The 24,423-nt window shown below is 34.5% G+C and overlaps 2 protein-coding genes across 3 annotated transcripts; both read right to left on the bottom strand.

The window, feature by feature from the left end:
• Positions 1-4,105: 4,105 nt before the first annotated feature.
• On the bottom strand, positions 4,106-13,294 carry LOC125261524 (E3 ubiquitin-protein ligase RNF19B-like). Its single transcript, XM_048180081.1, has 4 exons — positions 13,155-13,294; positions 6,730-6,833; positions 6,473-6,622; positions 4,106-6,033 (listed from the first exon to the last, which is right to left on the bottom strand). Exons 1-4 carry the CDS (start codon positions 13,225-13,227, stop codon positions 5,572-5,574), a joined length of 789 nt encoding a protein of 262 aa, XP_048036038.1. The 5' UTR covers positions 13,228-13,294; the 3' UTR covers positions 4,106-5,571.
• A 2,485-nt stretch (positions 13,295-15,779) lies between these two features.
• LOC125261523 lies at positions 15,780-23,960 on the bottom strand. Of its 2 annotated transcripts, XM_048180078.1 has the most exons (7): positions 23,749-23,960; positions 23,205-23,327; positions 20,238-20,300; positions 19,313-19,360; positions 18,187-18,285; positions 17,012-17,233; positions 15,780-16,562 (listed from the first exon to the last, which is right to left on the bottom strand). In XM_048180078.1, the coding sequence occupies exons 1-7, from the start codon at positions 23,885-23,887 to the stop codon at positions 16,495-16,497; spliced, it is 762 nt and encodes a 253-aa protein (XP_048036035.1). In that variant the 5' UTR covers positions 23,888-23,960; the 3' UTR covers positions 15,780-16,494. The 2 variants fall into 2 exon arrangements, with proteins under 2 accessions (XP_048036035.1, XP_048036036.1); XM_048180079.1 differs by lacking the exon at positions 19,313-19,360 and having other exon boundaries at positions 23,749-23,958.
• Positions 23,961-24,423: the final 463 nt, after the last annotated feature.

The raw sequence follows: 24,423 nt of genomic DNA on the forward strand, positions 1-24,423 counted from the left end.
TGATTTGAACCATGACAATGCAATTCCACTAATGCCAACATAGTTTTCGAGTCTGTTTAAGAGAATATTGTGATCGATAGTGTCAAATGCAGCACTAAGATCCAGTAACACTAATAGAGAGATACAACCACGATCTGATGATAAGAGCAAATCATTAGTAACTCTGACGAGAGCAGTCTCAGTACTATGGTACGGTCTAAATCCTGACTGGAAATCCTCACAGATACTATTTCTTTCTAAAAAGGAACATAGTTGCGATGAAACTGCCTTTTCTAGTATTTTTGACAGAAAAGTGAGATTTGAAATCGGCCTGTAATTGACTAATTCTCTAGGATCTAGTTGCGGTTTTTTAATAAGAGGTTTAATAACAGCCAGTTTAAAGGTTTTTGGTACGTATCCTAGTGATAAAGATGAATTAACAATATTAAGAAGAGGATCTATGACCTCTGGAAGCATCTCTTTCAATAGCTTAGTCGGTATAGGGTCTAACATACATGTTGTTGATTTTGATGATTTAGCAAGTTTAGACAATTCTTCCTCTCCTAAAGCAGTAAATGAATTGAATTTTTCTTTAGGGACACTACAATGCACTGTCTGACACAATACTGTAGTAGACGGTTGCATGGTTATAATTTTTTCTCTAATATTATCAATCTTGCAAGTAAAGAAGTTCATAAAGTCATTACTGCTGTGCTCTTTGGAAACATCAGAAGTTGAAGCTTTATTTCTTGTTAATTTAGCCACTGTATCAAATAAATACCTAGGGTTGTGTTTATTTTCTTCTAAAAGTTTTGAAAAATAGGCAGTTTTTAAGGCCTTTCTGTACTCAATCATTTTCTCTCTCCATGAAATGCTAAATACTTCTAGTTTTGTTTTCTTCCAGCTGCACTCCATTTTTCTGGCTGCTGTTTTTAGGGCCCGAGTGTGCTCATTGTACCATGGCGTTGGATTAATTTCCTTAATCTTTTTTTAAACGCAAAGGAGCAACTGAGTCTAATGTGCTGGAAAAGACAGAGGCAATAGTTTCTGTTGCAACATCGAGGTCTTCTAAGCTGTCTGGTATGCTAAGGCGATGAAACTGATCAGGAAGATTATTTATAAAGCGATCTTTAGTGGTAGACGTGATGGTTCTACCATATTTATGGCAGGGAGGCAGTTTAGCCTCTTTGACTAAATGTAGTATACACAAGACTAGATAATGATCTGAGATGTCGTCACTCTGCTGCAGAATTTCAACGGCATCAATGTCGATTCCATGTGACAATATTAGATCTAAAGTATGATTACGACAATGAGTGGGTCCTGACACGTGTTGTCTAACTCCAATAGAGTTTAAAATGTCTGCAAATGCCAATCCCAATGAGTCTTTTTTATTATCTACATGGATATTAAAATCACCAACAACAAGGACTTTATCTGCAGCTAGTACTAATTCTGATAGAAAATCGGCAAATTCTTTGATAAAGTCTGTATGGTGTCCTGGTGGCCTGTATACAGTAGCCAGCACAAATGTCAACTTACATAATGTTACGTAAAGCACCATCTCTTCGAAGTAATTATATTTGAAAGACTTCTGGCTGATACTGTAAATATTACTATAAATTACAGCAACACCTCCCCCTTTGCCTTTCTGTCGAGGATTGTGTCGATAATCATAACCTTGAGGGCTGGACTCATTTAAAGTAATGTAATCGTCTGGTTTTAGCCAGGTTTCTGTCAAACACAGTCTGTGATAATATCGTTTACAATAAGTGCTTTTGAAGAAAGTGATCTAATATTTAACAACCCAAGCTTTATCATTTGTTTATCATTATTATCTCGATTTTTTATTTGTTGAACATCAATTACATTTTTTCCATTAAATGGGTTTGGAAGTTTTTTGTTTTTATTAATTCGGGATACAGACACAGTCTCTATGTGATAATATCTAGGTGCAAGAGTTTCTATGTGTTGGGATTTATCTGACTTCTGTAACGTGAGGCAGCTAGCAGACGGCCGGTTTAGCCAGTCTGTCTGCTTCCTGTCCTGGGCCCCAGTTTGTCATGTTTCAGCTCTAAGACTATGTGCCATATTACTAGAGAGAAGAGCAGCACCATCCCGGGAGGGATGAATACCATCTCTTTTCAACAGGTCAGGTCTGCCCCAAAAGCTTTTCCAATTGTCTATGAAACCTATATTATTCTGCGGACACCACTTAGACAGCCAGCCATTGAGTGATGATAACCTGCTAACTATCTCATCACTCCGACGAACAGGAAGGGGACCAGAGCAAATTACTTCTCCTGACATTGTACCTGCGAGTTCACACACCTCTTTAATGTTAATTTTAGTGATCTCCGATTGGCGAAGTCGAACATCATTTGTGCCGACGTGAATAATAATTTTAGAGTATTTACGATTAGCATTAGCCAGCACTTTTAAATTTGCTTTGATGTCAGGTGCTCTGGCCCCCGGCAAACATGTGACTATGGTGGCTGGTGTCTCTATTTTCACGTTCCGTGTAATAGAATCGGGTTTACAGGCCATAGATTTTGATTGCATGAATGGTACTTTCAAGGTTAATTGGCTCAAAAACGTTCTAATAAATAACAAGTTTCTGCTTCTGCACTCCTAGGAATATCTTTAAAAGTGTTGGTGGGATAGAATTTTTATTATGTTGTGATTTTTCAATACCAAAACTCCCTCTTAAACTGTCAGAATTTCATAAACAGGTTCTTTTATACTGGCAGTTGATTTATAAACATAACTTTTCCCCCCACAATTCACGGTATATTTTATTTAGGAACAATTTTTAAGAGAATGGTGGGAGAGAGGTATCTGGTCTGCTGTTCACCTGTTAGATAAGGAAGGTTGTTTTATAAATCACAAAACTTTTTGTGAAAAATATAACTTTTATTGTGATTTCAAACAATTTAATATGGTGTTGAACTGCATTCCAAAGGCCTTTGTTACTACAGATGATTAGTCACACTGTGCCCAATCTAACTGAAGCTCTGCAATTACCATCTTTAAAAATAAATGAACAAGATTTTTTTACAAGTAGCTTGCCAAATAAATTAATCAGAACTTTATTAACCCAAGATAAATTTCCAAATCAAGCCAGCCGAAATAACATAACTCAATTTTTTCCCCAAGAACTCCATTCATAAATTAAGAACCTTGTATCTCTCTTTTCCCATACCTCCCAAAGCCAAGGAAGTACACTTTAAAATTTTCAATGTCTATCCATTGTCAGAATTTCTTAGACATAGATTTAATATTGACCACAATAATCTTAAAAAATAAACAGCAGTTGCAAATGTTGAACAAAATACTCATAGCCCACTCATCTTTGCATCAATAAAATGGGCAACACTTTATATTTTACTACCAAATTATATGTATTATATAATTAATTACGGAATACGTAAAGCGGAAGGGCGTGCAATGTGATCATTTGTGTTTATAAAGCATATACAGTTGTATTTTTGTTAGAAAATGTCCGATGGTTTCTCTAGATAAGACTCTTATTCCTCGTCTGGGATCATGTAGAGCTCTTTGAAGCTGCACTGAAACTGACATTTTGACCTTCAACCCGTTGAACCCCAGTGAAGTCCACTATATGGAGAAAAATCCTGGAATGTTTTCCTCAAAAACCTTCATTTCTTTTCCACTGAAGAAAGAAAGACATGAACATCTTGGATGACATGGAGGAGAGTAAATTATCAGGAAAAATGTATTTGAAAGTGAACTAATCCTTTAAGGATTTGGCACTAAATCTGGACTGAAAGACTGTTGGACTCTGGCATATTGTTTTATTTTATTGTTATATGACGATGACAATAGTTATTACTTTTTGTCTTTCAAGCATTTAATTTAAAAAAAAAAAAAAAGTTGGTTCGCCACCAACTTGTTCAGGTGCACACCGCCACCTACTGTACCGGGGTGTGCAACTTCAGCGCTTCCTGTACTTAGCATAGTTATAATTATATATAGGCCTACACACACACACACACACACATTTATATATATATATATATGTATATATATATATATATATATATATATATATGTATATATATGTATATATATATATATATATATATATATATATATAAATCCTATATGCTGTGCTCAGAGCACTATGGATATATAGTTAGGAAGCAACTGAATAATTTACCTGAAAGAACAATGTGACAATGCTGTGTGATACTTTTATTTGCTAAAATCTTAAAATATACACACACAAATTGTATAATCTATATAGATTTATTTTAATACAGATAAACATGCTATACATTCATATTTTATTTAATAGGCTGTTTAGTGAAAGCTGAGCTCTTAAAGTGGGTGTCGCTGCTGTTCATGTCAACTCTTCCATCAGTTTACAGTATAAAATTGCAGGACTCGCAAAATCGCCAGCCCAACATCCCAGGGATATTGTATCTTCCAAAAATGTAGGGTATCACTGCCAGCGGACCGCATAATAATACAATATAATATTCAAATTAATTGCGGGTGGACGAGAGAGAAATAATTAATGTGTTAATTTTATTGAAGACACGGAACTTTTCACTTTTTAAAACGCAATGAACGTGCATCACTCTTTTACTTTCGTTTTTAAAAAACGGCACATCTCTTCAGGGGAAAACAAATCAAGGATAAATTATGCCTTGGGCACCTCCTAGTGGACAGTATATAAAACGCAAAGGAAAAAACTACATTGCTTAATACCTTATCAGCTCTACGTAAAAATATACACAAACTTAAAAGAAATTGTTCTGATAAGAATTTTCCAACATAATGACTGTAAATATTAACATGTTTAAAGCTTTTTTCCCTTCAGGTAATAATTTGCAAAATTTACAGAATTAAAAACTAAACAAAAGAAGGAAAGTCAAGTATGTGTGGGAGTGTTTTAGTGAAGTAGTTTAACAAGACAAATCAAGTGTTGGGTATGTGATGTGTAACCCTTTATGTATGACAATAAAATTATAAAGTCTATATCCAGTCTTTGCTTGGGCTGAATGTATTTAATTTCTTGTGTTTGTGTTGCAGCGACGCAAATAGTGTAGTCTGTGTTTAGGCTATTTAAAAAAATGCAATTTAGCTTTTAAATAAATGTGTAGCAGGCTACTTTAGTTTAACATGTTACCATATCATCATGCTTAACACTGAGAATTTGAATAATTGTAATGTGACGATTGGGTGCGCAGTGGAGAAAACTGTCAAATTCGCTGACACGTACGTGTGTGTGTGTGTATGAGTGTGTGTGTGTGTGTGTGTTAAAATGTAAAAGAGGCACATAGATTTACATTGGTGTTTAAGTACTACTCAGCCAAAAAAGACAGGTCAAGATTCAAAGTCAGATTCAGGTCAAATTCATAGAAATTTCAGTTCAGTTAGGACCAAATGCATATTTGTACTGATGATTGTAATTTGATTCTCTTATTTAACATTGTTGATATTTTTGATTTTGAAAATGGTTTTGTTTCGACTCCTATCCAATTTTCTACCTAAAAGTGTTTTTTTATTCGGGCTAGTTAAATTCATTTTGGACTACGAAAATCTGAAGAGTGCCTGCCCGAAGAGCTACCAGAGATTTGGAAATGTTGCAAGCCCTGAAATGAGTTGTCTTGGTGCGACACCAACTGAACATGGCGTGAAATCGGTGGCGGTTTTTAAGCACTCATGGACAGGTTTTAAACAAACAAAGCAAAACTCCTTATTACAATTTGGGCATGTCATGATTTTACATCTCTCACTTCCGAGTTCAATCAGCACACCACAAGTTGGACAGGCACGAATCGCTGGACACTGGACATTACCAACAGATGGTAAAGTGACCAATGGACAGTCTCTCAGCAGTTCCTGGTCAGAGATTATACATCCCACATTTCCACACCGATCAGCACGAGGTGCAGGTCCTTTCCACTCTCTCACACACTGCCAGCAAAACTCAAAGGTCTTTCTGTTCTTTGCTGTGCAAACAGAGCACTGCACACAGAGACTGGAAACACTCATCCTTTCAGTCAAGGTGCCACAACCAGGACACTGAATATGAAAAGATAAGAGACAGAGATGTAGAGAGTCTTCAGAAAATCTGAGAGTCACACATGACGAATCTCTAACATTAACTCACTTATAAGGGCTGTGTTCTTATAACTGCAATATGTTCAGAGTCACTCATACAGATTCTCTATAAATTACCTGTTTGTGTCTGTTGTTATATAATTACATTTTTGATCATCTTTAAATGTCTCAGCAGCCTTGTTCCTCATGCTAAATGGACATCTCTCTTACACACTGACACATTTGCTCAGATATTAAAGCTCTTCTGACTTCCTCTCTGAGGGTGACACTGTTATTTGGCATCATGATGTTTATTTTCACTGTGTCTCTGCAGCTTCTCTTCCATCTCTGCCTTTACAACTAAATTAAAACATTTTTCTCAATATACTGTACTCATAAAAGGAGGCAGTAATGTACTTACTTCCCTGAAGTCGACTATCTTTTTCACAGTGTTCATCCCAAGCTTTTCCTCGAAACTCAATTGCTCTTGGATTGTGAGTTTTGCCAGTTTTCGCACTTCATCATATGGCCATTCTTCCTCACACAGCGGACATCTGAACTCAGTTCTTCCCTGAAAATAGATATCAGAGCTCAAAACTAGTCTTCATAGCATTATTATGGTATTAAAATTATCTTCAGTTACATAAATACAAGTGAGATGTGCACAGATTGACTCACATCGTCCAGTTGAACTCTGCAACAGTCAGTCAGTGTCTGTGGATCAGTGACGTGACCACAGGATAATTCAGCCCTTAAAACATCTGGATCATCATCAAATTCATCTGAAAGATTTACAAAGATTTGTGAATTACACTAAAATATGCTAGAATTATCATGCAGACCACAATAATACATTTGCACATTCTAGGCTATATAATGTAATCATTATTTGTTTTCCATTTGAGATTTACTTTATTTTTTTTTCCATCCACAGAAGTCTATAAGGCAACATTAAAACAAACTACAGTGTTTATGTAAAAACAACAGCCTAAAACCAAAGAAACTAAATTCTCAAAGTTATAAATACATAAATGAAGAAGAATGTCATTCTCCAGGGGCAGATCTTAAATTATTAATAGGGTGGCATGAGGGATGGCAACACCTGTTAAGGTGCTGGAAAGAGGCTTTGCTCCATATTGACATCATGATATCGTCACACATTTGCTGCAGATTTGTTGGCTGCATATCCATGAAGGTCCGTGAAATGAACCAAATGAAAAGAATATATATATACACTGTATACACAAACCACTATTGTTATTCAAATGTGTATTCTTCCACACAATAACATTATGGAGGAAGCTGGGTGATTATATGACCTCAGTATTGAATTTACACATTTCTGGCTGATTATAAACTTCATTAAAGTAGAATTCATGGCAGAAATGTATTGAATTACATTAGAAAGTAAAGGTGTTCTTAATATAGTGTATTTAACCTCCTTACTGTGTTATTCTGATACTTTAATGAACTGGCAACTAAGTGTTGTTAACTTTAACAACTTTAACTGAAGATAAACAAACTGGTAAATGTAAAGGTAAATGTAGCCCAACTGATGTCAGGTTATGGTAGCTAAAGTTATTGAAGTGTTGGTCACTTAACCTAGCTGCAATTAGAGTCTAACTAACGTTATTATCTTCCAATAAACATTAACTAAAGCTGGTTACATAAAATACAACTATTGACTAGATTCATGAGAGGTCAGTTAATGCGTTCAAATGTCAAAAATGCAGTAATTTCATCAACTTACCAGCGAGCGAACTTCAGAATCACTGAAAATGAATGAGTTCAGCTCTGGAACTATCAGTGTTTGGAACTATCGGCTGCTCCACGACACACGCTACTTCCGGATTGAGCCAAGATGGCGGTAGGTGAGGACGATCTGTTTTAAGTGGAGTTGCATTTTCCGGTTTTTACCCTTCTAACATAATTTTTTTATTATGAACTGACGACAAACAATATATTTTATGAACTTTGTGTCTAATTGTTGAACTCTATCTACTTTTACGCCATGTATATCAAGAAGTTTTAACTGAACTGAACTGAGTTGGCCTTTACCTTAGCCATGGCGGGCAAAGGAGAAAAGTGCGCACAAAGTGATGTACATTCCTACGCACATGTTACTAATGCGGAGAAGAGCAAGATAGATGGAACGAGTAGCCCAGCGAGTAAGAAAAAAAGGAGTTTTCATTGATTGATTTGTATAACTTAATTAACAAGAGATCGGACAGAATTGAATCAAAAGTCTCCGAAAATGCTGTGCTCGAAGATTTGCGGGAGAAAGTGGACTGCATATACAACGAAGTGGGTGGCTTTCGCATTGAAATGGATGCTCTGAAACAGAAACATGAAGCTTATGAACAGAAAATTGCAAAATTAGAAGAGAGACTGTCCGACGCTGAACGTTATGGAAGGAGATGGAATTTACGGCTCTACGGGCTATCGGAGAATAGCAAAGAGGACGTCAAGGCCTGAGTGAAGGAGGTGTGTCGAGCTGTTGTTCCAGCTTTCAACACGAGCACAGTTGATGTGGCTCATCGGCTGGGTAGGCTTAATAGTGAGAACCAGCGAGCCAGGCCTGTGATCATTCGATTCATTTCACGATCTGAGAAAGATATTCTCTGGAGAGCAGCAAAAAATAGCGAATACTTGAAGACTAGCAAGTTGCAATTCAAGGAGGATTTGACGCCCGATGACAGAGCAGCGAGACAAAGTCTGTGGCCAGAAGTGGAGCGTGCAAGAAAAGCTGGGAAAATGGCGTATTTTGTTGGAGCGAAGGCGTATGTGGATGGGATCCAGATTCGACCAAAAGGTGATAAAATGGAGATCTGATGAATTTACTGTTTTAGTGTCCAGAAGAAAGAACCAGAAGAGAGGAAAATTAAAGAAACAGAAACCTTTAAACAGTTGACTTGACGTTTTAATGAAATTGTTTAAAAAAAAAAAAAAAAAGAAAAAAGTTGAACTCTTAAAACTACTATAGACCAGGGGTACTCAACAGGCGGCCCGCGGGCCGCATCCGGCCCGTCAGCATTAAATTTGTGGCCCGCATCATGCTACATATAAATGTATTTTTATTATAATTTGCGTCCAAAAATAGCGTGAATATTACTTCGTTTTTTTACAGGGTAGGCGTACAGTGCGCGTGACGCTGTAATCATCAGCAGAGAACACGTATAGTGTACGCGCGCAGCACAGTTTTTCTAACCGCAAAGAACAATATAAACTGAATGCACTTTGCACGCGCGCATTGAATAGTTTTTGCACTAATTTAGTTTGTCCACAAGTTGTCAGCACTGAAACGGGCTGTTGTTTCAGTCTGAAAAGAAACGGATAAGACAGAACAAGAGTAATAAAAAACACAATAGCCGAACGTGTTGAAGAGCGCTCGTTTGAGGGGATTAAAAGATACCAGCAACTCTAATTTTAAACAAGTACAAAGACATTGTATTGTAACTATTTGAGCAAAAAAGACTAGACAAGCATGAATCTCTCTAGTGCGCATGTGTCGAGCACTTGTGTTCGTGAACGCCATCAAAGGCTCGAGACTGTGCGCGCAAGTAAAAAACGAAGTAACCTTATTTTTCCATGATGAAATGCAGTTGACATTCCTCAAACTTTGCAGTGCGTATGTTGCCGAGCATCATGAAAAACAAACCTTTTATTCTTAATGTCAATGTGTTATAAACAGAAAGCAAGCAGCGCTCCCATTAAAGATCTGTTATCACATCGAGCTCACGGAGAATATCTTATTTATCATGTTTACAACGTTGGTTATAGTTAGATAATTCATGAGATTGTGATTGAACATAAAAAAAAAAAAAGATTTTTGGATTCTGACCAAATTAAAAGGTAGGTAATAATAATACAAATAATAAAACGTTTATTCTCTGAGTATAAATAGGTGCTATAAAAAAGTGTTAAAAAGGTGCAATGGAGTATAAAAAGACTATAAAAAAAGTGCAATTTTTTCGTCTTACGGACAAACTCTCATCAGCCAGTGAACAACAGCCAGACCTTTAATTTCTTGTGAAAACAATGCAGACATTTCAAATGAATAAGGATTTCTTTTCATCAGTTCTTGTTTTTCTTTATGCATTTGTACATTAAGAATACAGCAAAACAGGCTATTCATCATTTTTTTTAAATGCCATTTATCATATTAAGTGACACTTTAAAAAGGACACCATACTATTAAGGCTTAGCTAGATAATAAACTGCACTTTTAGTAAATAAACAGTAAAACTACAAATATTGTCTTAAGTAGGCCTAAATAAATGTCTTACGATCCAAGTTATAATTTGTGGCCCTTCGCTTTTCATTTGGTTAAAATGCGGCCCTCTTGGCCTCTGAACTTGAGTACCCCTGCTATAGACAGTTTTTTTTTTCTCCAACGCTTCATCTCTCTCTCTCTCCACCTACTTATATACAAATATATTGTTTTATTTTTTGATAAGTTCATGTTCATAAACACAGAAGGGTTGACCGGGAATTGTTTGTTCTACTTGGTGAACGAGTTTATAGCAGCTGTTCAAGTTATCTCTAATCCTTACTTTTTCATTAGTTTCTCTTAATGTTAGGGGCATCCGCAATATAAATAAAAGAAAGGCTGTATTTTTGTTTTTGAAAGATAAAAGGGCTGATTTTTATTTATTACAAGAAACGCATAGTTCAAAGGATGATTATTATTTTTGGAGAAGTCAATGGGGTCAGGACATTTGGTTATGTCATGGTACAAATAGATCAGCAGGAGTCGCTATTCTCAAAGGAAATTTCAGGGGCAAAATTCTTCATAATGAAAGTAATAATAATGGAAGGTGGTTAATACTCATATTAGAGGACTCTCATAAACAATATATTATTGCTAATATTTATGGTACTAATTGCAAATCTACAAATTTGCTTTTACTTCATGAATTAGAAGAACGAATTTCAGACCTATCTACTAAATACGTGAATGCAAAATTTATACTTGGGGGTGATTTTAATGTAGTCCCAGATAATAACTTAGACAGATGGCCTCCAAAAGGAGTAAAAGATGATGTTAATAACAAAATTATTCCTGGGTTATGCAGTAATTTAGGACTTGTTGATATCTGGCGAAAAATGAACCCCCAAAAACTCATGTATACATGGCAAAACAGTGATTTGTCTTTGCAGTCTCGTATAGATGACATCAGAGGAGTTGACATCATTAATTGACAACGTTTCTATTGATCCTGCAGTTTTTATGGACCACAAATCTATTCAAATTTTCATTACCTCTAATGACAGTAGAAAGAATATGAGCAGAAGTGGGTACTGGATTTTAAACAATTCTTTATTATTAAATGATCATTTTAAACAGGAAGTCATAAGGATAATTAATAAATACTATAAACAGAGTTTAATTACTAACCAATATGGGCTGCATTGGGACATTATGAAATATAAAGTAAGATGTTTAGCAATTAAAATGAGTAAATTGATTGCCAAAAAAAAACAGGCCAAAATGCAAGCCATCATTCAAGAGTTTGGTGCCCTGTGTGATAGAACAGATTTAACAGAAGAAGATACTCAAAATCTCATAAAGTTACAAGGGGATTTAAATAAATTTTATGAGGAGAAAGCAAAAGGTGCTTTCATACGCTCCAGAAGGAAGTGGCTTGAACATGGTGAAAAAACACAAGATATTTTTATTTGTTGGAAAAAAGAAATGGTGAAACATTATCAATTAATAAATTACGCATAAATAACACTGTCACAGATGATTTACCTACAATTTCAAAATATATAGCAGAATTTTATTAAACTTTGTATTCTAGCTCTGAAATTCAGTATCCCTCAATGGAGTCCTTTTTAGAAAATTTGGATAATAGTAGTTTTGTTAACGATAAATTTAGCAGCATTTGTGAGAAAGAACTTTATATTACTGAAATTATTGACAATATTAAGAAGATCAATCTCCTGGTAATGATGGGCTTACGAATGAATTCTTTAAAACTTTAAGAGATGCCCTTTGCCCATTTATTTTAGCTATGTTAGAGAGTCTATTGTGCATTCATTTTTTGAATGTGCCTGTTCATCTTTCTTTTGGTATGAGATGTCACAATTTCTAAGTGCTACAATGAATTGCAACCTAGTCTTAAATTTGTCCTGTTTTACTTCATTCACATGAATATGACTTTTCCAAAAGAATAATATATATTGTCGATTTGTTTTTGTTACTTATTGGGAAGATTTTTCATTCATCAATCTAAATGGAATAACTCGAAACCCAATTTTGCTCATTTTCAAACAGTCTTTAAAGGTTATTTAGAATCTATAAAGTTTTCAAAAAAACGAAAAGCCCAAAGAACTGTATATTTGCTAAATTAATTTTACATTTGTGTGTGATGCCCTTTTAATTTAAATTTGTTTTTTTGTTTTTTTCTCTCATTTTAACTATTGTTCTTTCATTGTATACTTGAAAAATGTGGAAATGTGTGGAATTGTGTTGCTATTGAATTTTGTAATTTTTGAAATTTAATTAAAAAAAAAGAAGACACGCGTTACTTCCGCATTCCAAAGTACAATAGCTATACATCCAAAAACACACGCACATAAAAAATAAGTGTCACTGCTCTAGATTTAACAACTTGATAGATACTGGCAAAAACTAGTTTTTAAAATGGTTCAGTTTGCATCGTGGGACCCTGTACCTTCTCCCAGAAGGTAATAGTTCGTAACTGGAGTAAAGTACATGGGACGGATCACTTAGGATCCCTTTAGCCTCTTTCAATGTAGCTACAAAGTTCAAAAAGAGACTAAAAAATAAAACCGAAATAAGGAGACATTTTTTTATGTTTGTTCAAAAATTAGATTCGGGCGCAACAACCCAAACTTGTAGAATCGGAAATGACAATTATCCGTTTGTGAATTATTCTAAAAAATGAAAGTTTGAAGCCAACTATTCATTTGGTTCATTTTGATGGTGCGATTTGAACAAAGAACTGAAAAGCGTTACACGGACCTTCATGGATGTTTTGAATATGGCAGTAAATTTAGTAGGGTATATTGAGGAGGAGAAGGGGAGTTCAATTAAAAGTAAATTAAATAATAATGAAATAGTGCCGCACACTTACCGAGATCGCTTGGTTTTAAAACCAATTTGATACCTTTATCAAATAAAGTGAATTTCTTCATGTCGTAAGACATTTTAAACAAGGAAGATTCTTAAACATCCGTGTTGTCAGCGTTCAACTCTCTAGTTTTTTGTTGTTGTTTTTTTCATCATCTTCTTCTTCTTGTTTGTTGGCAGTTGGCAAACCAACTTTTAGGTCCATACCGCCATCAACTGAACTGGAGTGTGGAACGGAAGGACTACTAACTTTAAGTAACAGCTAACTAAACAAATAATTTTTAAAATAATAGTTATAATATTACTTAATTATATTACTTGATTATATATTATATAATCTTGTTGCTTTTATATATTGCAAAACCTCATTTTTCTTAACTTGTTTTCTTGACACCATAGGCCTATTTTTAATGACATTTTTTGGATTCCTTTCCTGGAATTTTAGGAGCAACACTCGTCCTTCATTATCATACAATGTACAATATATCAAGACTGCACAACCCACCATGATGCTTTTTTATTTCATACAGGTCTTCTTCTCTTTTTAATATTGTTGCGAATCCTCTTCCTGCCACATTTTCTTGAATACTGTATAAATGTCTTCCCCTTTTTCCTCTATCCCACATTTCTTGCTATATGTTATTTGTAGCTTTTGCAATAATTGGTTTCATTTTTTTTTATTTTTTTTTTTTAGTTAGTTTATCCACATCTCATTTCCTCCTATTCCTACACGTACAGGAATCCAAAGAAGGTTAATGTTAATTCCTTGATTATGCAGTACTGGCAATGTGTGAAAAGCAGAAATTGTAGTGGCAATAGGGAATATATAGAATATGCAAATGAAGTTTGTATGCAAAGTATGAAATGTCTGTTTTTTGTGATTGTTGCATATTTCTCCAAGGCACTGCACAGGGTTGGGAAGGTTACTTTTAGAATGTATTTCACTACAGATTACAAAATACATGCTTTAAAAAGTAATCAGTAACGTATTTCGTTACATTACTCAACTTTAGTAACTTAATCTAAATACCTTGGAATACTTTGAAATACTTGATACAAAGAACCATATTAACTTGATGTTCTGTTTTAAGTTTACAACCTGTAAATAAAAATAACCTCTACACACCAGGATTTGGTTTTCCACTAAATTGTATTTTTAACATCAGTTACAAAATATATATCTGCAGTTTAGTAGTAGACATAACCTATGTGTTGGTAAAGAATTTCAATATCTTGATTAAACAAATTAAGAAAATATTTGTTTGTTTTAACATCACATCCATATATAATTACTAGTGATATATCTTTCCTAAATTATATTTTTATATTTGTAAAGATGTGCATCAGAGGGATAACAAAATATTAAATAACAATAAAATAGGCCTATTGTTAATAATATAGGTTGCTTTATAGGTGTATAGAGTCGAATTGACACAGTGGTTTAAATTGTTTTATTAACAAAGTTTTTTTTTGTAACATTTAGAATGTTTATAAAGAAAATGAAATGAAATGATCTACCCAATAATCTCGAGAGAAGGCATATATTCAAAGCTGACTCGGTTTCTCAACAGTTTTTTGCATCACACTTTTTACACATCACCACATTTTACAGGTTTGGAAAAAAATATGATCATTTTGTGTGAACTATCCCTAGTATAAATATGTTTATACTAATATTTAACCTTAGTGCACTGATAGCTGCATTAATATTAACCATAACAAACAGCGAAAAAAAATTATATATAAATAATAACTATTCGATTTTTTTTTTTAAATAATCCTTTATTTAATTTTTTTAATTATTATTAGTGATGCACCTATTTTGATTTTTCATGGCCAACAGAAGCAAATTGGCCGATTCTGATATTGTTTGCAGATTTTTTTAAAGCAAATTTATTTGTTTGTTCAAAAAATATGTGTAGCTCTTTGATATTAGAGGCAAACACTGCATATTTATCACAATCCCAACAAAGATGTTATGAACATGAGCATGTTCAGTTGTTTTTAATTTAAATTATTGTATAATTTTAAGATTAATAGAAAAAACAGCATGGTCTGACTTTAGCTTTGTGAAATTATGCTACATAAGACACCTGCACAAAACACAATCAGCAGACGGACTGAATGAAATGTAAATTCACTCTCTGACAGTAGGTGGCGCTTATGGAAGAGCAGTGATATAGCGTTTCCATGGTTACCACTACATACACAAAGCAGTTGCGCTGGAGATAAGGGGAAAAACCATCAAAACTTGTCTGAAGTCAGTTCCCTTCAGGGATACATTCATATCAACCCCAATTTAATATTTATATTATTCTTCCTATATTTGGCGAGCAGTGAGCTTGTGCATGGTGCAGTGTTTCCTCTGCTAGCGCGTCTGTTCTCCTCTTTGTGTCCGTATTCAGCGTGTGCCTGTGTTAACTTCCTGTTGACAGACTTAATAAATATTTCCTGAAATTTTGGGAAATTATTACAGAGCAGTTTGTTTGCAAGCCCGGAATAAAGATAGACCAAAATAAAACTAAAAACCTTTGGATTTATGACCAGTGGACTATTCCATCTCCATTTTTGATCATGAACTCGAGTACGCGCCATATAAACATTTGGAATGAATTACTAAGATTTAAAGTTTGTCTGTAAAGTACACCAAGAAATTGGCTTTATAAAACATTATAGATGATCAGCAAGAAACACAAAGCAGAATAACATCTCAGGTAAAACAACAGAGCATATATACATTATATATACAGAATGATATGGTCCATTGGAAGTTTGCCACTATTTTAACAGACTCTGCTTATGACAAAAAGTGACATGAAAAATAATTTCTTTAATGAAATACATGTTTCAATATAACAAAAGCAGAAAATCTGGAATTGTCCAGAATACACTAGTTTGTCCTAAACACTCCTGACCCTAGTTTTTCCCAGTCTTCCTCAAACTTAAATATAAATAAAATCAATAGATAGTAAATTAGTGGATGCTTTTACCATGAAGGCTATAGATTGTTCTATAGATCAGCTTGCCTAATTTTGCTCAAATGCATGATCTACATCCACATGTCATACTAACAAGAAACTTCTAACCCACAGGCAGGGAGCTGCCATGCAACCATAGTAGGCTAACAATGTTTTTGCAAATGGCAGTCCTGGACAGATGGCTGGTAGTGAAGTCAGTAATACACAGCAGGATCTGAGGCTTAAATGGGCCTCATGATGGGACGTCTTTTCTTTTTGACAGCTGACACACAAGTCATCAAGCATACTGGGAAAAGTCCTGGTGCTTCCCATCATATGACAAAGTAGTCAGCTCTTTTAACTGAATACCAACTCAGTCTAATGAAGCTAAAAGTCAGGACGAAAGTTTTCACTGGAATTAGTCCGGCGAATTCCCTCTTTTGGCAAGCTTGAGTCTTTGAGAAAATGAGAAAATATCAAGACATCAGTCATAAACAGTCTTTTACTTGTACAGTATATTTAATATATATTTGATATTATTAAATTTATATCAATGTACAAAGAAAGATATTTGGAGGAATGTTTGTAACCAAGCAGATTTTGCCCCCTATTTATGCAACAGGCTTTTGATTGTTGTCTGATTGCACAATGATTGACAATGATGGTGCCATTTCAAAAACTTTTCAAAAGTTTGCACCCAAACTCCCAAAAAGCTGTTGCCGTGTAAATGAAAAGCCAAAATGCATAAGAAGTTTTCTGTTTTCAGCTGAGTCATGTAAACGGCCCCATATGAATAGAATCTTTTTGTACAGTATTACTTCTATGTGTTTGTGTGATAATGCATGTTGGAGGTTTCATTCAACAGTAAAAACACCACAAATAAGAAGAATGATAATAAACTTACCCTCAAACTCTGCTTCAAACATAAGCTGTTGAATTCGAAGTTTAGTGTGCTCTCTGTGTCTAAGATCCATTCTCTTTAGGGATGGAAGCAAATTTAGCACAAAGTGTAGGTCTGGATCTGATGGAACAGCTGAAGCTCCTTCTGGAATCTGATACGCTGATTCTTCTCTTCTGTCCCTCATATTAACATTACTAGGAGTGCTCGGCCTTCCCCTCCAATCATCTATGGTGAAATAAAAGATCACTATGTTCAGTTTAAAATAAACATCATGCAGGTATTGAAACGGTACCATAACACTTTAATCAGACTTTCTGTTTTCCATAGAAAACAAAGGAGATGTGATGCACATAAAATCAGCAGACAATAAAAATTAACAATAAAAATTTAATGAATGATTGGTGAAACTATGGAGTCGCTAAAGGGACATGGTGGTCCTTAAGGACCATTTGCTCATGTTCCAAATCTTCAAACCAAGTCGAAACGTAAGCAAATAATTATCTCTGTTACACAACTGGAAAACAAACTTTTTGCGAAACAATAATCACTTTTTTATATCATTCAAAACTAACTCTTGTGTTTGGTTTGGAAAACAATGGAACTCAAAATGCCACATTCATTTACAGATTACTTACAACCAGTGCTAATGGGTGAAAAAAACTTAGAGCTAATTTGTTAGAAATCAAAAATCTGTGTTTTCATAAAGAGAGAAATTTCCCCCTTGCTTTTTTGTTTATAGTGTACAGAACATATATTCTGAGTATGCATCATACTGTATATACATATTAGTGGACAATGTGTGTGAACATGCACAAGACCTGAGATTGTCATGTTTTCCATGTCACAATGTTGTTACTGTGTATGAAATGAATCATTTGATGTTATGATGCAAAAACTTTAGAAAAGTGTTTTAAAATAGTTTTGAATTCAATTTTTGCTTGTTTTTTTTTTTGTAGGGAAAGGGAGCCATAGTTTTAGAAATTGGGTAAGCAATTGTTAAAAACTGTAATAGGAAATCAGACAAAAAGCTTCAGTTACAGTAGATCATATCTTGTATCTATATTCGGTAAATACATCATAATAAACAGATCACTAGATGTTCTAACAATACAACTGTGGCATTATAAAAATAAACACCTCAATACACTCCTATATGTGTGTTCCCTCCTGCCACTTACGGTCAGCGATTGAAAGGGATTCAGCTGCTGCAGAAAGAGAGTTGTAATCTTGAATCTCTGATCTTCTCTCATGGAATGACCTGCCAACCTTCAACCAATCTGATGAGAACATCACAACATTCAAAAATACAGCTTTGTTAACAATAAGTGACTTTAACCTTCATATTATCCTTGAGGTCCCTCTCAGACCCTATTAGATGTTTTCCTAATTAAAAAACATAGTTCCCTTCATCTCAGTGACATGACATTTTGTAACATTTGTTACATTATCTATAACACACACACACACACACACACACACACATACACGCACAAACACACAGGTGGGCCTGTAACAGAACATTTCTATAGAATTTGGCACAAATGCAGGAAGAAATGCAAATATGAAGGAGTGAGACATAACACACATACACAAACACTTTTGCATGCACACCTGCACAAACACACGCACACATACACACAGAAATAGACAACTTAATTTCTGCTTATTGCTGTTGGTTGTATTTACATATTTTTGTAATGATTTCTTATTCTAAAGTTAATGTTTTGTTTTTTTTTACTTTTGGTTTATTTAAATATTTTGTGAATATAACCTTTTTAAAAAAAACAAAAATATCATCAAAACACTGTTGTTGTTTTTTTATTAACCCTCATTCTCCTCATTTCCCCCCTACACTTATAGTCTACGCATTTACAGAGCGACTGAAAAAAGCTATACATTTTTTTTAATACAAATGATATCATTTTTTATGTACTTCTCAACTATACATTTATGCTGTGTTTTAGGGGGTTATACAGTACTTTTTTACCCAGTTACCACACAATTATTTAACTACACCATTAGTGTGCATATGAAATATTGCATTTTTTTTTTCTGAAAAAAAAAAACTAAAAAAAACTTTATGATTAAAATTAAATATGAGCTCTTTATGGATATCAATCTAGGTGTTTATATATATATATATATATATATATATATATATATATATATATATATATATATATATATATATATATATATATATATATATATATAGCTTTAGTTTAAATAAGTGAATAATAACATCAATTTATCAAATAGCACATTTAATAATTAAAAAAAGCTATTTGCAAGGAATGTGTGTACCTGAATTCTCAACTGCATTCGAAGCCCCAAAATATTTAAAAAAGTTACCTGAAAATAAAACAGAGAAAACTAATTTATTTCACCATCTCAAGTCTACTTTCAAACTAAATACTGTCTAACTATTCAGTTACTGAAATGAAAATAGTTTTGAGTCTGTGAGTTACTCTTGGCAGAGCTCTATTGTCAAAACTTTAGTTGTAGAACTAACAAAAATATCAGGAAATGAGTAACTTTAAAAAACACTAAGTAACTGCAAATTGTCAATTAAATAATAATTGCTATATATATGGATAACATACACATTGAATGATTATTAGTCTTGATTTGTGTAAATTTGTAAATTTGGCTAAAAGCATCTTCCAAAAGCAAACACTGGAGGGAATGCAAAACAACTGATTCCAGAGCAAGCTGAGCAGCTGATGCTCCAGCTGTTAATTGAAAGATTTAATGAGTTCACTCCTGCTGAGATTATATTTATGAACTTCACTTAACCAAGATTAATAACTGCTGTAAAAACATTTATAAGATCATAATCAAAATTACATTAACTATCACTTGAAGGGTTAGTTCACCCAAAAATGAAGTTTCTGTCATTAATTCCTCACTCTCGGTTGATTAAAGCAGTTGATCCACTGCAGTCACATGACTGTTTTAACAATGTCTTTAGTACCTTTCTGGACCTTAAAGTGTTGATTATATTGCTGTGTGTAGATGAGTCATAAACCTCTTGGATTTCATCAAAAATATCTTAATTTGTGTCCTGAAGATGAACTAAGGTCTTACGGAGCGGAACGACATGAGGGAGAGTAATTAATGACAGAAATTACATTTTTGGGTGAACTAACCCTTTAACTAACCCTTTAACTAACTATTGTTATACTGTATGTGTAGATTAGACATTCATATTCATCATTTACTCACACACCTGTAAGACCTACAGCTTCATTGACTCTCCTCGGGGCTTTAGTTCCTCCAGGGTCAGGTGTACCTGCATGCCAGGAAAAATAAGAGGATAAATGAGGTGTAAACAGAGCAGGGAGACATTGGAACAAGCCTTCAAGTTTGTGAAGACAGGCAGCAACAATTAGACATAAAGGACTGTTCTTGTGAAATATTGACAATGAAAATGATTATTTAAAATACTGATTAAAAGTACCTTACCAAAGGAACCTTTCTCTAAACATTTATTTAAAAACATATCTGGTCTTTCCTGGATTAACATCTGATTAAGCATGAGGTGAATTTGGGTATTCTAATAAAATGTCTTTAAAACCATAGCATCAATACATGAAAGTAATTTTAACTAAAACTGGAAAAGGTTTAATACATGTTAACATAAAATTTTGAAAGATGAACATTTTTATTAAAATGTGCAATATGATAATTTTATGAACATCTAAAACTCAAAACTCAAAAAGTACTTCACTATATCCCACATTTTTCCTTGCATTATAGAGAAAATTATTAATCAACATTGACAAAAATGCAGTGGAATTTGAAAATACTGTAAAATACTGAAATATTGAGGTTTTATTTAAAAAAACAAAACAATATGCTGTTCTTAGCAACATACAACGAAGTCCTGTGTTCTTTCTTTTCTTAAATATTGAATATTTTTCTGATATAGAGAGAAAGCAATACATAAACACAAAAGTTATATTTCACATGAAACAGAACCAGAACATGTTTCTTGAACAGGGAGATTTAGTGTTCACACTTGTAGTTTGGTTCACTTGGTTCTTTTGGTCTGTAATGTTCACACTGGCATTTTTAACACCAAGCTTAAAGATATGAGAGAGAGAGAGAGAGAGAGAGAGAGAGAGAGATGGCTTTTATGATGTATATTTTGTGACAGAACAAAATCAATGCTGTGTGCTGGGCTGTATGTCCTTATAGGGGTTAAACAATATATCGAGGCACAATATGATTGCAATACAAAAATGCAACAACATGTATCGTGGATAGAGACAATATATGTATTGTGTATAGTTCACGCAACATAAAAATGTGTGAGAAAATAATCAAGTTTACAGAGTTTAGTACTGCATTAAACTACTTGTTACATTCACAGTCTCGTCCAGCTTGTCATTCACTGTCACGTGATCCTTTGTGTTCTGTTCCCGCCACTCATCACTCACCATGGACACTGATTACCCTCAGCTGTTTGTCATTAGTTTGTGTATTTAAGGCTACGTTTACACATGGGCGGCTATTTTCAAAAACGGACATTTCAACCTCTCTGGTTTCAAAAATAACATCGTGCACACATGTCAGTTTTCAGAAAAGTGTTCATTTACACGTACCCGTGTATGTATGACGTCAAGAGTGTAACGAGCAGTTCAAGCCCACGTAAGCCAATCAGAATCCCGAAAAAGAATCCTGAATTCCTCTTGAAGTGATTCGAAGTTGTTGCAAAATTGCTGATCTCCAAGCACTCATTCGTCTCTGCTCCTCGACATAATGGAGCAGCTGTATTTGCAAATGCAAACACAGTAGAAGAGTTTGCACCAACATAAATGTGACTGCTACTCTGAACGCTTCCATGATCACATGTAAACATTGGTCGCACTTTTGACATAGGTGCGAGCTCTGGCGCATACTGTGACGTTGGCTGCCTAAACACCCGTTTGTCTCAGTTTACATGCAAACGTGCAAACGAAGATTTTCAAAATCTCCACTCTGGCCGGAGTTTTTAGAAAGACTCGTTTTCAGAGGCGAATTCTCCGTTTGCGTGTAAACGAAGGGCGCAAACGAAGGGAAATGTCTCAGTTTTTCAAAATAACCATGTACGTGTAAACGGGGCCTAAGTTCCTCCCTGTCTTCAGTCCTATTGCTTGTGATTAAACTACGTTATCTTCCTTGAACCTGCCTTCCTCGCCTTCCCTGGAGTTACAACTGTAACATTACTATATATAATGTTGAATATAATGCATGATAATTTAGCATTTTAATCAACAGTACATTTTTTTTTGTCATTCTTTTACCATATGCCTTGGCGTATCGCAATAATACTGTATTGTGAAATCAGTTTCATGACATGTATTGAATCGTGACATGAGGGTATCGTTACACCCCTAGCTTGTATAGCATTTTTACCAACTGATTCTGATATACTGCCTTTGAACTTTTTCTCTATTTAAGATGTCTCAAGCTTAATATACAAATGTCCAATTAAAAAAATCTTTAGGTGTGTCAGGTGGGCATATTATGAGAAGTGGTGGAAGACCAACGTGGATAAAGATTAATCAGAAAATGTACGCATATGATGTAAGGAAGTAGGAGGCTGTATGATAATTTGTTATTTGGTTATCAATTTTGAAAGTCTTTGTTCAATGATAAATGAACATTTAGGATTATATTGAATCAAAATCTGTTTTACTTAGAGCTCATTTTTGTAGCTCTCTGGGGTTTGTTTCGGTTGTAAAAGACTACCCTGGATAGTGATTTTATGTCATTTTATTTAATTTTTTACCATTGAGTGGCCTGGCTTTAATGGTTTGAAAGAATCTCACCACAGAACACAACCATAAGGGATAGATCATCCAAAATGACAACTCTTTTATCATTTACTCACCCTTATGTTGTTTTGTATAACTTTTTGGGTCCCCACTGACTGCCATAGTATGAGAAAAACACTATAGAAGTCAATTGGGACCATAAACTGTCTGATTACCAACATTCTTTAAAATATATTATTTTGTGTTCAGCAGAAGAAAGAAACTCATACAGGTTTGATCAACTTGAGGGTAATGATCCTTAAGTATTAGCGAGCCACATGCTACAATTCATCAAAGGTAAAAGTGCCTGTGTCTGTCATTTTCAGAAAAGATAAAAATTACATAATGCCTAAACCAAGAAAATTTTTGTAAAGCAAACTGTAAAAGTATCATACCTCGTCCCTCAGGCAGCCTGAGCACGATGACCAGAAGAGAGAGGTGTTCAATGTTGTAAGATTGAAATGTTTGATCATCTTCAAGTTCATTTTGACCAAATATCACCCTCAGTCTGTTTGGATCTGACAAGAAATTAAAAACCAAAATGACAGAGATGATAGAAGAATAAAATGTTTGCTTTTCCAGGTTAATGTCATTAAATGCAACGATTATTATGAGGGATCCAGTGGTGTAGTCTACGTGATACGCAGGTATACGCCATATACCCACTAGGAAAGGTCAAGGATTTCCGTATACCCACTTAAAAAAGCGCGAGGATACGTAACCATCCAGTAAATCACAATAAGATTTGTGGTTTGTTGCTTTTGACATGAAACATAGTCTCATATTTCAAATTCTGGCCATTTGACTACGAAATAAAAAAACAAATACCGTTATGGCGCTCTTTCAAGAGAAGCAGTTCAAGAGTTTGGGAGGGAAAACTCACAGTATACTCACTACAAAAAACTAGACTACACCACTGGAGGGATCCCATCAACTTACCATTTACTCCAGGAAACAGACTTAATGCTTTTCTCTTCAAATCTCTAATGGTTAGCCTTTCAAATTCTTCACTTGATGATGCCACGGATAACACTTTAATCGTATTTTTATTAATCCTGATGCGGACCCGAGAAGCCATTTTGTTTCTGTCTAAGCAAAGAAGTTATCTAACTCATAAAACACGGAAATGATGGCGGTTCCATGAACAGCTTTTGCTTTCGCTTTAAAATGCTGAAGGGGCGTTACCCTTTTAAACACTTGCTCAAACAATCTGAAGTCACAATAATGAGTTTGATTCCAACTTTAATGCATTATAAAATGGTGGGGATCTTAAACAAATGGAGGGGATCATTATAATCTATACAGATTTATTTTCAAAACACACATTCTATTGATTTATTTAAAATTTAGTAAGCCGTGCTCATAAAATGGTTGTCACTGTGTTTCAGTGGAACGCTGTATTGAGTGTCGCTTCTTGGTGGTGTACATTCTTTGATACTAAGGATTCGGACATACTTATTCGCTGGCCTACTGCTTTTCCCCTAGTAGGTAAGTAGGCGGTTTCGGACACAGCGGCGGTGTTTTAAATATGAAGAGACAGGGACCCCTGCTGGCGAGACATGGAATTATCTGACATAAGCATGGCTGAAATGTCCACTATCCTTTTGACACTCG

Source organism: Megalobrama amblycephala, unplaced genomic scaffold, assembly GCF_018812025.1.
Source record: "Megalobrama amblycephala isolate DHTTF-2021 unplaced genomic scaffold, ASM1881202v1 scaffold422, whole genome shotgun sequence".
Taxonomy (NCBI): domain Eukaryota; kingdom Metazoa; phylum Chordata; class Actinopteri; order Cypriniformes; family Xenocyprididae; genus Megalobrama; species Megalobrama amblycephala.